Source organism: Primulina tabacum, chromosome 13 (assembly GCF_025594145.1).
Source record: "Primulina tabacum isolate GXHZ01 chromosome 13, ASM2559414v2, whole genome shotgun sequence".
NCBI classification, from domain to species: domain Eukaryota; kingdom Viridiplantae; phylum Streptophyta; class Magnoliopsida; order Lamiales; family Gesneriaceae; genus Primulina; species Primulina tabacum.
The window spans coordinates 691960-707540 of record NC_134562.1 but is presented as its reverse complement, the minus strand read 5'-3'; the positions used below and the strand labels follow the sequence as shown (position 1 = coordinate 707540).

At 38.2% G+C, this 15581-nt stretch overlaps 2 protein-coding genes across 2 annotated transcripts; both read right to left on the bottom strand.

The window, feature by feature from the left end:
• Window positions 1-408: 408 nt before the first annotated feature.
• LOC142523100 (uncharacterized) lies at window positions 409-876 on the bottom strand. Its single transcript, XM_075626746.1, has one exon. It carries the CDS (start codon window positions 874-876, stop codon window positions 409-411), a length of 468 nt encoding a protein of 155 aa, XP_075482861.1.
• A 10467-nt stretch (window positions 877-11343) lies between these two features.
• LOC142523099 (uncharacterized) lies at window positions 11344-14098 on the bottom strand. The gene is made up of 4 exons (XM_075626745.1): window positions 12951-14098; window positions 12721-12857; window positions 12316-12579; window positions 11344-12200 (listed from the first exon to the last, which is right to left on the bottom strand). The coding sequence occupies exons 1-4, from the start codon at window positions 14096-14098 to the stop codon at window positions 11344-11346; spliced, it is 2406 nt and encodes an 801-aa protein (XP_075482860.1).
• Between the last annotated feature and the right edge of the window lie 1483 nt (window positions 14099-15581).

Sequence of the window (15581 nt, the reverse complement as noted above, 5' to 3'; positions counted from 1 at the left end):
GGGGTTCGTGTCGACTCTGGAAATCGGTAATCACAAGATTGAAGAGTACCCTACACATACTACGAACCAGACAAATATTTTGAAACCAGGAGTTAACAATTCTATAAATCTACATATCAAAATTGAAACTCGATCAAGCGCACAAGATGCAAGAATTGTATAGAAACTTCCCTGGCTTATTCGACGTTCTCAGCCTGCTGGTCACAATAGAATCCCCACACTTGAGAGGTCTCACCGCTAGTGAATAACCTACATGCACAACCATTCACTGAGATTAGCTCACGAGATATGCATAAAACAAAAAGAAAGTAAACTAAATTAAAGATGAAAGAAAAATAAAACTAAACACTGGGTTGCCTCCCAGCAAGCGCTAAATTTATAGTCTATAGCCCGACTGTACTCCCTTATTCAATTTGGATCCTGCAGACCCACGGTGGTTGGCTCGTCGGGCATAGTACCACCATGATAAACCTTCAGCCTATTCCCATTCACCTTGAATGCTCCAGTTGCTTCACTAGTGATCTCTACTGTTCCGTAAGGAAAAACTTGCGTGATGGTGTATGGTCCTGACCACCGTGAACGCAACTTGCCCGGCATCAACTTCAGTCGAGAATTGTATAACAGCACCAGTTTTCCCACCACAAATTCTCGATGGACGATGTTCTGATCATGCCAACATTTGGTTTTCTCCTTGTAAAGCTTGGTGTTCTCATAAGAATCCAACCTAAACTCATCCAATTCATTTAGTTGTAGCACTCTCTCGTCACCTGTGGCTTTAGCATCAATATTCAAGAATTTGGTAGCCCAATAAGCCTTATGTTCAAGTTCTACGGGTATGTGACACGACTTCCCATAAAATAATCTAAAAGGAGACATGCCAATGGGGTATTTAAAAGCAGTACGGTAAGCCTAAATTGCATCGTCGAGTCTGCTAGACCATTCTTTCCTTGAAGCACCGACAGTCTTCTCAAGAATGCGTTTAAGTCCTTTGTTCGATACCTCGACTTGGCCACTAATTTGAGGATGATAAGGTGTGGCCACCTTATGCCGGACCCCATACTTAGCCAACAGACTGTCAAATTGTCGTTTACAAAAATGAGTACCTCCATCGCTAATAATGGCTCTAGGTGTGCCAAAACGTGAGAAAATATTTTTCTTGAGAAATTGAACGACAACCCTAGAGTCATTAGTTTTGCATGCAAGTGCCTCCACCCATTAAGACACGTAATCTACAGCCACCAAAATATACTTGTTCCCAAAAGAAACAGGGAACGGACCCATGAAATCTATACCCCATACATCAAATATCTCACACACCAAAATACTATTGAGAGGCAATTCACGTCTCCTGGAGATATTACCTGTGCGCTGACAATTTGGACATTTTTTAACATATTCATGCTGTGGGGACCCGGACGCTAATCATCTTCTTAATCATCTTTGGAATTTAATTATCAATTAAGATAAACATGGTCTAAAAATTTTTCTTTAAAATGCGGAAGGTAATGGAATCAATCTATCATACATCTCAGTATAAAAGTACAATAATGTACAACAATTATTCAAACTAGTCTAAGGTTCAACTACTAAATTTCAAGTATTAAACCAAGTCGACAATAAGTCCGGAATCACCACTCTAACTCATCTTCTCTCATCATCTTCTTGACCCCGATCCTGTTCCACCTGTTGTCATGCACACATACAAAACAAGACAACAGCCGGATACTCCGGTGAGAATAAATCCCAGTATAAAACATGTATACATGCATATACACAATATAAATCATAAAGCATATTATCATGCATAAAATTCATAACAATAGGTTTCATAGTCTAGGAAACCAAATCAAAATAAGCATGCAGTAACAATGGATTCCATAATCTCTGGAATCAAAATAAAATAAGCATGCAACTCAATTCAATTCATATCTTGACTCGACTCGACTCTAACTCTAGGGATCCCGGTGTGAATAAGACGTCACTGTCTGTCACCTACCCTCCCAATCGGGGTAACTGTACGTCTTATTCCTAGACTTCGGTCATGTCTGTATCGAATGTCTACAATCGGAGTGAATCTGATCCGAAGCGTCGATACTACCGAACATCTAGTTTGGCAAGTCTGCCAATGACTCTCCTATGTCAAATGCTTGAATATAAATCTATAAACAAGGCATCGTCATATCAAGAGATTTGAATATAATTCTATAAACAAATCAATTATATCAAAAGGTAAACAACAACCCTAGTATGTGATTTTGTTGGGCAACTCAAATTGAATCTCATTTGAGTTGTGTCTTCCCCAAAACAAAACATGAATTATACATTTGTCTTCCCGGTCTGACGAAGACGAAGTCTTGTATTCCAATCTTTCCATAACCAGTCTGGCAATGACAATCGTATAAATACAATATCAGTATATAATTCGATTCAAAACCTGTTCTGATCAATACTCAAATCAGTATATAATCTGATCCATATCTGAACAAGGTACAATCTAATTCATATCAACGATATCATCGAAATCATTACGGAATCTGATCACTCTAAATTAACTGATGTTTCGACGGCATAACAATACAGTTTCGATATCCCCGTCTATCTCAACATCACAGATATAATACCAGAATTCATAACCAGTATCAGTGCAACTCATAATCTGAATAATAACACAACTCTGATATAAAATCTCAACTAAATCAACTCTGAAATTCATAATAATTTCATAAACAGTCTATTCTTTAATCTGACTTCAGTTATACCATGTCTACTGTAGCAGAAACATCATATCTGATTCATATTCAATTCTGACAATATCATAAATACAAATCATGTCTAAACGTAACAAAACTTACGTTCAGTTGTAGCCTGCGTCGATAGGAACACAGTACTGAAGTCGGATTCACAATCGGACGGATGGATCTCCAAAATCTTCAATCACAAATTGGAATCCTTCCTCGGAGCCTTTTCTTGATTCCTCTCTGAATTGTGAAGAATGAATCGCTTGAATATCTATATATATACTGCATGCAACACCAGGAGCGTGGATTATTTTTCAAGCTGCACGTCGCACCGCGGGTGCGCTCATTCAATAACCGCGGGTGCGCTCAGTGTAATGATATACATCAACTTTTCCGAAAGCTTCGACCGTGGGTGCGCTAAGTCCTGTAACGCGGGTGCGCTGACCCTACTGGTACAACACCGCGGGTGCGGTGTCACTTCCGTAATTAATCTCCAACTCTCTGTCCATCAACCGCGGGTGCGGTCTTGTTCATAGCGTGGGTGCGCTCATGCTACTGTAATTCTTCCACAATTCATGAGCTCAACCGCGGGTGCGGTCCTTTCATTACCGCGGGTGCGGTCTCTATTTCATGCACCACTTCATAATCTCGTTTAGTGCTTCTCATTACATGTCATGCATACTCATATCTTCCGAATATCACATCAATGAAGACTAATAAATCTCGAGCCTTACATTTCTCCCCCTCTAAGAAATGATTTCGTCCTCGAAATCGCAAGTAATCAATTCAGACATTTCAGAAGAAACGTATACAGAGTTTAAATCAAAAACTCATTTCAATGAATCCATTCTTAAATCTTAATCTCATGACAAGTTCTGTCTTTCAGGTAGTCTCTCTGAGGCCCTGTCAACTTACTGTATTTTCAATAATAGAATAGTCTTCATTCTGAAATATCTTTCTTGTACGGATCTGCGATTCTAAATTGGAATAATAATTCAAGAGCATAATATCATAATACCCTTCGAAATAACTCTGACCGAATCAATCTCACAATACTGACTATACAACATCCGTATATATCAATCAACAGCTCATACAAATCAATATCATCAGCTATTATCAAATCTGTTTATCCCAGTCAAGGATATATTAAATCTTCGGCCCCAAATACCAATCGTCATCATCCGACGTTGGCGTATTAAGTCTGTCTGGTCTGAGCTATCTTCATTCTCTTCTGAATTAGTTACATTTTCTTTGTCATATCTCTGACCGTATCAAATCTTATCTCAGGCATCTCCGAGATATTATTCTTATATCAAAGAAATCTGCAGTACTCACTGTACAATGTATCGTCTGTAACTATTTCATTATCCATCCGGTCATCTGATAACTATGATCGTACAATAATTCACACAGCGACAATATGTCATATAAACTGGTGCTAGCATCCAGCACTGCCACTCCCTGGATATCTCTCAATATCCGGATAGTACATTCTGGCTATCTGCCAGTCGGTGGATAATATATGAATGAGTTCATGGTACGTTCTGCCACAATTACAAACTCAATCAAAATCACAATCTGATATAGTCTAGTTCTACATTCTGCTCAATCTGACCATTTCTTTGACATCGATCTTTGTCATCTGGTCATGTTTGTACGTCATCTTGTACAAACTAATAGATATAGATTGAACAATCTGTCAATCACAATCATATCATATCATAATCTGGAAAGTATTGCAGTGGTCTTATAACGCCCCATATTCGACGACTGTCCTCACTGTATCAAGACGTGTCTTTCCAGCGTGCTTATGTCCTCACTCACACGCACCCTGGGAAACGCACGCTGGAAAGACTTGTCTTGGTACAGTAAGGACAGTCGTCAAATCTGGGGCGTTACAGGTCTTATTACGAAATTCATCGAAATATACTCCCCATGTCTAGTCAAGAATATACAAATTCTGAAATAAATCTTCTGATCTCTATCTTTCTATCTTCATTTATTGGCGGTTCAGACATTTCAGTACAATTCTGCCAACATTTCAGCATAAATTCTGCCATAACTGATTTAATCTGTCTATATCAAACTATATGTTCGAATTATCATATACTCTCAGTCACCAAAATGAAAACTGAATCCACTGCGGTGCGTTTCGGACACTATCGATCATTTCAGATTCGAACTATTTGGTATGAACAATCAGTTAATAACATAAATTAAAGAAAAATACCTACCTGGTATTCGGTTCTGATTGTCGATATCAAATTCTGAAATATTTGATATCACAAGATAATCATTTTCATACAATAACAAAATCACATATCTGCTACTCTGATCGATGTTCTGCTCTGATTATCGAAATTAAGCTCTGAACATTCTGATTAAATCTCTGAACTGCCGAAATTCTCGAGTTCATCTCTGATTCTGTTTGAATAATCTATATTAAACACTGACTCAGAATAACAGTACTATCAAATCAGATTCATAATATCAATAATCTATACTGATCTAGTGAGTTTAGTAAACTCATAAAACTGGCAATTACTGGCAATATTGTCAATTCTGACTAATCAATCACGTCTTCATGTCGTTTTGATCAACTGCTATATATCATCTGCAAATACAATATGCCCTCAAACAATATAAGCTGTCTCAAATATAGTGTTAGAACAATAGCAATACTCAAGCAGATACAAAATAACAATCGTATACAAAAATCTGCCAATTCAGACCAAACATACATGTCTGACATCTATGACATTTATGAAATTTCTGATATTTCTGATATGTCTGATATCGGTATCATTCTCAGTCACTGATTTTGATCTCAACTGTGTCAAAATCAATCGGTATACTAACTTCAGATATCGCATATTCTGAATACAATCTGTTTCAAGCAGGATTTATATCTGAATAATTTCTGTATACACTAATCACAGTTCTCAGAGTATTCAATACAATCTTCAGATGTTCGATTCAATCAATCAGATGCTGCAATCATATCAAAATATCATAGATATAACAAGCATAAAATCATCAGAATATCTCTGAACATACTGAAATATGCCAAAGAGAAACATTAAATCAGATGTAACTCCTGGTCGGTACTCTTCTACTGATCTTTCAATTCTTTCAGTGTCATTCTGTACATTCAATATCATCCTGTACTGAATTCTAAAACACAACCAGTACCTGATATCAATTCAATTCTGAAATCTATCTTTCTGATATAAAGCAAATCTGAAATCTTATCTGGGCAAACATCAACCAACTCGTACATCATTGGCAAATCTGCCAATGCTAGACTCGATTTCAGTATGTCTACTGAATACATAAGGATGCCATCTGCTCTTTTCTATAACAATCGAGTCCCTAGACAACACAAATATCAAAGGAATTCTGAATCTAGAATCCTTACCGAGGAATTTCTACTCATCATTCCTATCTGGTCTGAATCTTATATTTTCCTGGCAGGAATCTACAATAGTTTTGTACTTGTTCAGCATATTAATATCAATAATGCGGTCAACTCAGAAATACAAGCACATCATAATCTAACTCGACCTCATTCTCATCTTACTGTAGTATACAATATTTCACAGAAATCTCTGATATCGATCTTTCTTTTTCAACAAATAAGGGAATCAATACTACAGTACAATCAGACTCAACAGGTACAGCATATCTCAATGCAACTCAGTCAAAGGTAATCATAGGGAATGCATTAGTATATATCAATACATATGCAATATAATCATAAAAATAGTACCTGCCACTCTATCATCAGGTGTGTCCGGTGTCTGTTCCTTGGTATTCTGCTCCCTAAAATCTTCGGGAACTTCTCTGAGGACAAACTCTAGCAAGGTGTCCTGGTTGTCTACAAATATGGCAACTACCAGTCACTCCCTGGCATTGCTCTGTGGAATGTCTCCCTCCGCAAGTTCTGCAATATACTCCAGTATGACTCGGGCTGGAACTACTGGAGCTAGACAAACCACTCAGTCCGCTCCCTAACTTCTTAAACTGTTTCTTTCGAGCTTTCAGCAAATCTTGCTTTCCACTCGTGCTGCCACGATCAAATCGGAGAGGGGATTGCTGTGTCTGGGGTTGCATCGCACACACCCTTTTTAGTTGTCTAATTAGACTCGCCTCTGCTCTCTTCGCTTTACTCAAGGCATCAGCAAAATGATAAGGTCGCTGCATATTCATCAATGCAATTATCTCCGAGTTCAATCCTCTGATGAACTGATCCGCTACAGCTTCATCATTCCCAATTACCTGAGGAGCAAAACGCAGTAGAGTAGAGAATTTCGCAACATATTCTTCAATATTCAGTTGGCCTTGTCTCAAATTCTCAAATTCTGCTTCCTTGTCCTCCCGGTACGAAACTGAGAAAAATCTTCGATAAAATTCAGTTCTGAATATTTCCCACGAAATCACTGTACCTCTCTGTTCTAGCATTCTTTTACTTGTAATCCACCAACTTCTGGCAGTCTCTCGTAACTGGTGGAATATCAGTTTAATTCTCTGCTCATCTGAATAATCAAGTAAATCAAACAGTATTTCTATGTCATCAAACCAGTTCTCACAATCTTCAGACGTCTCGACACCACTCAGAATCAGCGGCTGAAATAACTGAAATTCTTCCAACTGTATTTCCATCTGAGTTTCTGATACATCTATCTGCTCAGTCGAAGCACTACCCCTTTCGGGAATTCTCCATGGAGGTATATCTGCTTATCAAAACATTAGTACTCAAATACTACAAATCTGTTCCAATCTTTCTCTGATCATCTTACTGCTGATCATGAATCAGATCTGATTCATACTCAATAATACATATTACCAATTTAAATCAGATAATTAGATAACATGTATTTCAAAGCAGTAAGGCATACTGTCATGCTAGCACACACAATGTAAGTCTACATCAAAATAAATCTCATGCTAGCAATCACATGCAAGGAAAGAAAACTCAATCTACCCCGCTCATTCTCTTCTATCTCAGTCTAAAGGATCTATCGCTCTGATCCCACCTGTTGTGGGGACCCGGACGCTAATCATCTTCTTAATCATCTTTGGAATTTAATTATCAATTAAGATAAACAGGGTCTAAAAATTTTTCTTTAAAATGCGGAAGGTAATGGAATCAGTCTATCATACATCTCAGTATAAAAGTACAATAATGTACAACAATTATTCAAACTAGTCTAAGGTTCAACCACTAAATTTCAAGTATTAAACCAAGTCGACAATAAGTCCGGAATCACCACTCTAACTCATCTTCTCTCATCATCTTCTTGACCCGGATCCTGTCCCACCTGTTTTCATGCACACATACAAAACAAGACAACAGCCGGATACTCCGGTGAGAATAAATCTCAGTATAAAACATGTATACATGCATATACACAATATAAATCATAAAGCATATTATCATGCATAAAATTCATAACAATAGGTTTCATAGTCTAGGAAACCAAATCAAAATAAGCATGCAGTAACAATGGATTCCATAATCTCTGGAATCAAAATAAAATAAGCATGCAACTCAATTCAATTCATATCTTGACTCGACTCGACTCTAACTCTAGGGATCCTGGTGTGAATAAGACGTCACTGTCTGTCACCTACCCTCCCAATCGGGGTAACTGTACGTCTTATTCCTAGACTTCGGTCATGTCTGTATCGAATGTCTACAATCGGAGTGAATCTGATCCGAAGCGTCGATACTACCGAACATCTAGTTTGGCAAGTCTGCCAATGACTCTCCTATGTCAAATGCTTGAATATAAATCTATAAACAAGGCATCGTCATATCAAGAGATTTGAATATAATTCTATAAACAAATCAATTATATCAAAAGGTAAACAACAACCCTAGTATGTGATTTTGTTGGGCAACTCAAATTGAATCTCATTTGAGTTGTGTCTTCCCCAAAACAAAACATGAATTATACCTTTGTCTTCCCGGTCTGACGAAGACGAAGTCTTGTATTCCAATCTTTCCATAACCAGTCTGGCAATGACAATCGTATAAATACAATATCAGTATATAATTCGATTCAAAACCTGTTCTGATCAATACTCAAATCAGTATATAATCTGATCCATATCTGAACAAGGTACAATCTAATTCATATCAACGATATCATCGAAATCATTACGGAATCTGATCACTCTAAATTAACTGATGTTTCGACGGCATAACAATACAGTTTCGATATCCCCGTCTATCTCAACATCACAGATATAATACCATAATTCATAACCAGTATCAGTGCAACTCATAATCTGAATAATAACACAACTCTGATATAAAATCTCAACTAAATCAACTCTGAAATTCATAACAATTTCATAAACAGTCTATTCTTTAATATGACTTCAGTTATACCATGTCTACTGTAGCAGAAACATCATATCTGATTCATATTCAATTCTGACAATATCATAAATTCAAATCATGTCTAAACGTAACAAAACTTACGTCCAGTTGTAGCCTGCATCGATAGGAACACAGTACTGAAGTCGGATTCACAATCGGACGGATGGATCTCCAAAATCTTCAATCACAAATTGGAATCCTTCCTCGGAGCCTTTTCTTGATTCCTCTCTGAATTGTGAAGAATGAATCGCTTGAATATCTATATATATACTGCATACAACACCAGGAACGTGGCTTATTTTTCAAGCTGCACGTCGCACCGCGGGTGCGCTCATTCAATAACCGCGGGTGCGCTCAGTGTAATGATATACATCAACTTTTCCGAAAGCTTCGACCGCGGGTGCGCTCAGTCCTGTAACGCGGGTGCGCTGACCCTACTGGTACAACACCGCGGGTGCGGTCTGTCTAGCACCGCGGGTGCAGTGTCACTTCCGTAATTAATCTCCAACTCTCTGTCCATCAACCGCGGGTGCGGTCTTGTTCATAGCGCGGGTGCGCTCATGCTACTGTAATTCTTCCACAATTCATGAGCTCAACCGCGGGTGCGGTCCTTTCCTTACCGCGGGTGCGGTCTCTCTTTCATGCACCACTTCATAATCTTGTTTAGTGCTTCTCATTACATGTCATTGCATACTCATATCTTCCGAATATCACATCAATGAAGAGTAATAAATCTCGAGCCTTACACATGCGCATCCTTAAACAGAGTAGGCCAATAAAAACAAGACTGGAGGACTTTGGACGCAGTTCTAGTTGCCCCAAAATGTCCTCCAGCCGGACCAGCATGACAATCGAAACAAAATTTCACTTACCTCTTCCTGGGGAATACATCTCCGGACTATACCGTCTGCACATATTCTAAACAAATAAGGATCCTCCCACAAATAATATTTCAAATCTGAGAAAAATTTCTTCTTTTGCTGATAAGCAAAATGGGGAGGAATGAACTTACTGGATAAATAATTAACAAAATCGGCATACCATGGTAAACTGTTGACCTCAAAAATTTGTTCATCCGAGAAATCATCGCGAATAATTTCATTACCTCGACTTGGATTCTCAAAACGCGAGAGATGGTCTGCAACTTTCTTTTCTGTCCTCTTCTTATCGATTATCTCCAAGTCAAATTCCTATCACAGAAGAATCCAGCGAATTAGCCTTGGTTTTGCATCCTTTTTGGCCATCAAGTATTTCAAGGCTGAATGATCAGTGTGCACTACAACTTTCCTGCCCATCAAATATGATCTAAATTTATCCAGGGCAAAAACCACAGCAAGAAGCTCCTTCTCTGTAGTGGCATAGTTCAGTTGGGCAGCTGACAGTGTCATACTAGCATAGTAGATGACATGGATGCATTTTTTCCTCTTTTGTCCCAAAACTGCCCCTAGAGCTGTGTCGCTTGCATCACACATCACCTCAAATGGTGACCCCCAATCAGGCGCTATCCTCACAGGTGCGGTGATCAATTTATCCTTCAAAACCTGAAATGCCTGCACACACTCATCGGAAAAATCAAAGCGTACATCTTTTATCAGCAAATTGGTTAGTGGCCTAGCAATGCAAGAAAATTCTTTTATAAAGCATCTATAGAACCCTGCATGTCCTATAAAACTACGCACTCCTCTTATGTTTGTTGGGGGTGTGAGTTTATCTATTACTTCATTTTAGCCTTATCAACTTCAATCCCAGTTTCAGAAATTTTGTGCCCCAACACAATTCCCTTTCTCACCATGAAATGACATTTTTCCCAGTTTAAAACCAAATTTGACTCCTCACATCTCTCCAAGACTTTAGACAGGTTAATCAAACAAGTATCAAATGAAGTGCCAAAGACAGAGAAATCATCCATGAATATTTCAATAAAATCCTCAATCATGTCGTGAAAAATTGCCATCATGCATCGTTGGAAAGTTGCTGTTGCATTACATAGACCGAATGACATTCGTTTATATGCAAATGTCCCGTAAGGACAGGTAAATGTGGTTTTCTCCTGATCTTCAGGGTCAATGGGGATTTTCATATAACCCGAATAACTATCCAGGAAATGGTAGAAAGAATGTCCAGCTAACCTTTCCAACATTTGATCAATAAAAAGAAGGGGAAATGGTCTTTATTGGTGGCATCATTAAGTTTTCTGTAATCAATGCAAACACGCTACCCTGTAACAGTTCTGGTATGAATTAATTCATTGTTCTCATTTTTTACGACAGTGATCCCACCCTTTTTCGGAACAACTTGTACTGGACTTACCCACCTAATATCAGAAATCGGGTAGATAATACCTGCGTCCAGTAGCTTTATCACCTCTTTCTTTACCACCTCTTGCATAGCTAGGTTTAGACGCCTTTGAGGTTGGATAGATGTCTTGTGGTCGGCCTCCATCAGAACTTTGTGCATGCACATGGAGGAACTGATTCCTTTGATGTTTGTAATGCTCCAACCTATGGCCTTGATATTTTCCCTCAGAACTCGTAACAACTTTTCTTCTTCCGTTCCTGTCAAAGTAGAGGAAACTATCACTGACAGTTTATCATTATCAAGTAAAAATAGATATTTTAAGTACGAAGGAAGATGTTTCATCTCTACGATTGGGGCTTCTTCAATGGATGACTTTAAAGGTCTTGGGATATGCCCAAGCTCCCCAATCCTAGAGTTTACCGTTTTTGAAATCGGTCTGCCTGCTTCCAAATAGTGTATGTATTCCTCAATTTCTTTATTCTCCAAATATCCTGAACATGAATGAGTCAAACAAATCTCCAAAGAGTCCTCACAAATTAATTCCTGCATATCACACTCAACAAACTCATCAGTGGCATCAATTCTAGAACAATTTGAAACATCATTGGGATATTTGATAGATTGGAAAAGATTTAACACCACACTCTCATCATTTAATCTCAAAACCAACTCACCCTTGTGTACATCTATCAGAGCTTTTCCAGTGGCTAAAAATGGCCTACATAAAATAAGAGGAATCTCACGATCCTCTTCCATATCCAACACAACAAAGTCTACTGGAAAAAATAAACTTGTCAACTTTCACTAAAACATCATCTACAACTCCCCTAGGGTATTTAATAGATCTATCAGCTAATTGTAGGGAAATTGTAGTTTGTTTAACTTCACCAATTCCTAGCTTCTCAAAGCATGAATAAGACATTAAGTTTATGCTTGCACCAAGATCACACCATGTTTTGCTAAAGAATGAACTTTCAATGGTACAAGGAATAGAGAAGCTACTTGGATCCTTAAGCTTCGACGGTAATTTATTTTGTAAAATAGCAGAACATTTCTCTGAAAGCTTAACTGTCTCAAAGTCTACTAATTTCCTCTTGTTTGATAAAATCTCTTTAAGAAATTTTGCATAGGAGGGCATTTGAGCTAAAGCCTCTGCAAACGGGATATTTATGTGCAGCTTTTTGAAAATCTCAAGGAATTTTGAAAATTGAATATCCAGTTGCAGTTGCTTTGCTCTTTGGAGAAATGGGAGTGAATTAATATCAACAGTGGGGTTCGAGTTTAGAGACTTACCTTTCTCCCTTGCGTCCTCAGACCTTTGCTGGGATGACCCCTTTTCTTTCACATTCTTTTCAACATCAACTACTTCGTGCTTTATGGGAGATGTCACTGTGACTGCATTGACACCCTTCGGATTCTTTTCCGTGTCACTAGGTAGTGAACCCGGAGCTCATGTAGCCATTTGTGTCGCCAACTGCCCTAGTTGAGTTTCTACCCTTTGCATCATGGTGTCATGATTTTGCCATCTCATCTCATTCCCGGCTATGTACGTGGCGTGCATATCCTCAAGATTTGACTTGCTATCATGTGGCTTGAAACCGGGTGGCATAGAAGGTCCAGTACCTTGTGGAGGTTTTGGTGGTTGCTGAGGAGGCCTTTGTTGTGTAGGATGTTGTGGAGGGTTGAAATATGGTTGCTCAACAGAATTTTCTGATGGTCTCCACCCAAAATTCGGATGATTCCTCCAGCCCGGGTTATATGAGAAACTGTATGGATTATATTGTTGCCGACCTTGGTTTCCCACATAATTCACTGAGTCCCCTCCAAAGCACTGTATTCCCACACAAGACATATCTGGCATGAATTGCATGTCACTAGATGATCCCCCAACTATCTCAGCGTTTCCTTGAATCTGATTTACTGATTTGACTGGTATTGATTTATTTGCTTGTAACCGTGCCATTTGATGTGTCAATCCATCAAGCTTTGCTGTGATTGTTGTCAAAGCATCCATCTCAAGGAATCCGACTTTCTTCTCCCTTCTGTTGTCTTGCCATCCTACATTGCTTTCTGTTATATTAGATATGATTTCAACCGCTACGGTTGGTGTTTTCCTGTTTAAGCTACCGTTCGCTGCTGCATGAACCATAGATCTCACAAATGGATCCACCCCGTAGTAGAACGTCTCAACCTGCTGGCCTATCGAAAAACCATGTCTCGGGCACATTCTCAACATCTTCTTAAACTTTTCCCATGCTGAATTCAATGATTCCTCATCCCTCTGTCTAAACGATGTTATTTCATTTCGCAATTGAGTAATCTTGGTGGAGGGAAAATACCTGTGCATGAAGACCTCGATTAATCCATCCCATGTAGTGATAGAACCAACTGGAAGGTCTCGAAGCCACTCCATAGCTTCTCCTTCCAGGGAGAATGGGAATAGTCTGAGACGAATGGCATCAGTACTCACTCCATTGCACTTGATTGTATCACAAATCGACAGAAAATTCTTCAGATGTGCATTGGGATCTTCAGAAGGTGATCCTCCAAATTTGACTTGGAGTTGAATCATCTGGATGATGGTCGGCTTAAGTTCGAATGTATTCGCTTGAATTGTAGGGCGGACAATACTAGAACCATAACCTCCAAACGCTGGCCGATGAAGCTCCATTAAAGTATGATTATCCTTTTCCCCGCATGTCTTCTAATTATGGTTTAATGTCTATTTCAGATTCCTATTCAGATTCGGATTCAAAAACCAAGTTGTTGTTCCTTCTAGCTCAATGGATGCGGCGGAGAGTGCTTTCAATCTCTAGATCAAGTGGCACTAGATTTTCAAAGCCCTGAGCACGGCTCATATAACACGAGCTAGACTCCTGCAATCAAAATTCAAGTGCACAATTCAAGTTCCAAAAGACTGCAAAAATCTGAAACAAAATTAATTAAAATACCAAAGATTTAAAAATAACAATAAATAAATAAAAAATAAATTCCTAGTCTCAAATAAATAATTTATCCTAATATTAAACAGATATTCCCCGGCAACGGCGCCAAAAACTTGACCGAGTGTTTCGGTTGAGAATAAATCTAGCAAGAGGACTAGGTCAAGTTATAGTAAATGGACGACAAATCCAAGTATCGATCTCACAGACACTATTATTTAAGTATTAAGATTAAACTATTCAATTTAATCTAGGCAAACAATAACAAGTGATTTGATGATAATTTAAACTACTTAAATTAAACTAATTTATGTTAAATAAATGAGTAAGATCAAATTTGCAGAACATGTTGGAACTTGGAGATTTTCGAATTCAACAAAATGACCGGGAACACACAACGTTACCAAACTTTGATTATTATCATGCACTGAAATTATTTAACCACAGATTATTGATGTCACGATGAAATTCTCTAATTTAATTATAAATCTATTGCTAGACTTTACAATCCTATTTTCATTTAACAGTTCAATTATTTCTAATTGAATTTAATTAAACAAAAACACATTATTCAACGATGGAATCACAGCTGTCGCCTAAAATCGCACATTGAAATCGAATACTATTTCTAGTCGGTTTAACCGTGTGTTGATTAATATTTTTGAAGCTAAAGTCAATCTATTCTCTTTCGAGTCAAGATCGAACAACGAACATGCAAATAATTGACCAAATTAAAAGCACGAAAATTGCGCAAACATTGATCAATAACATAGAATAACCTCATAAATCAAATAATCCAACGAATAAACAAAATCAATAGTTTGTCCCTATCGTGGTTCCGATCACAAGAAAAACTACTCTATAAATTCAAAACTAAAAGAAAATCTAATATTCGAATTCAAGAATAACAATAAGAAAATAGAAGAGGAGAAAATCTCAGCAATGGTGCGCGAATCTTGCGTGTGAAGCGCGTTTCCCTCTCGTTTTCTCCAAGCCTTAGCCGCCTCTTCAAAGTGTCAAGAAGTCCCCTTCAATATCTTAGGTTATCTCTTTTATATCCCCTTTCCCAAAAGCCCACCAACCCTTGTTATTTTCGAGCCATCCTTAATATCTTCCAAAATTTCCAAACAAATCTTCGCCAAATCTGATGCTGATATGAAGGGCACGGACCCCGGGTACACATCAGGGTAAGGGTCCGTGTATACATCAGGG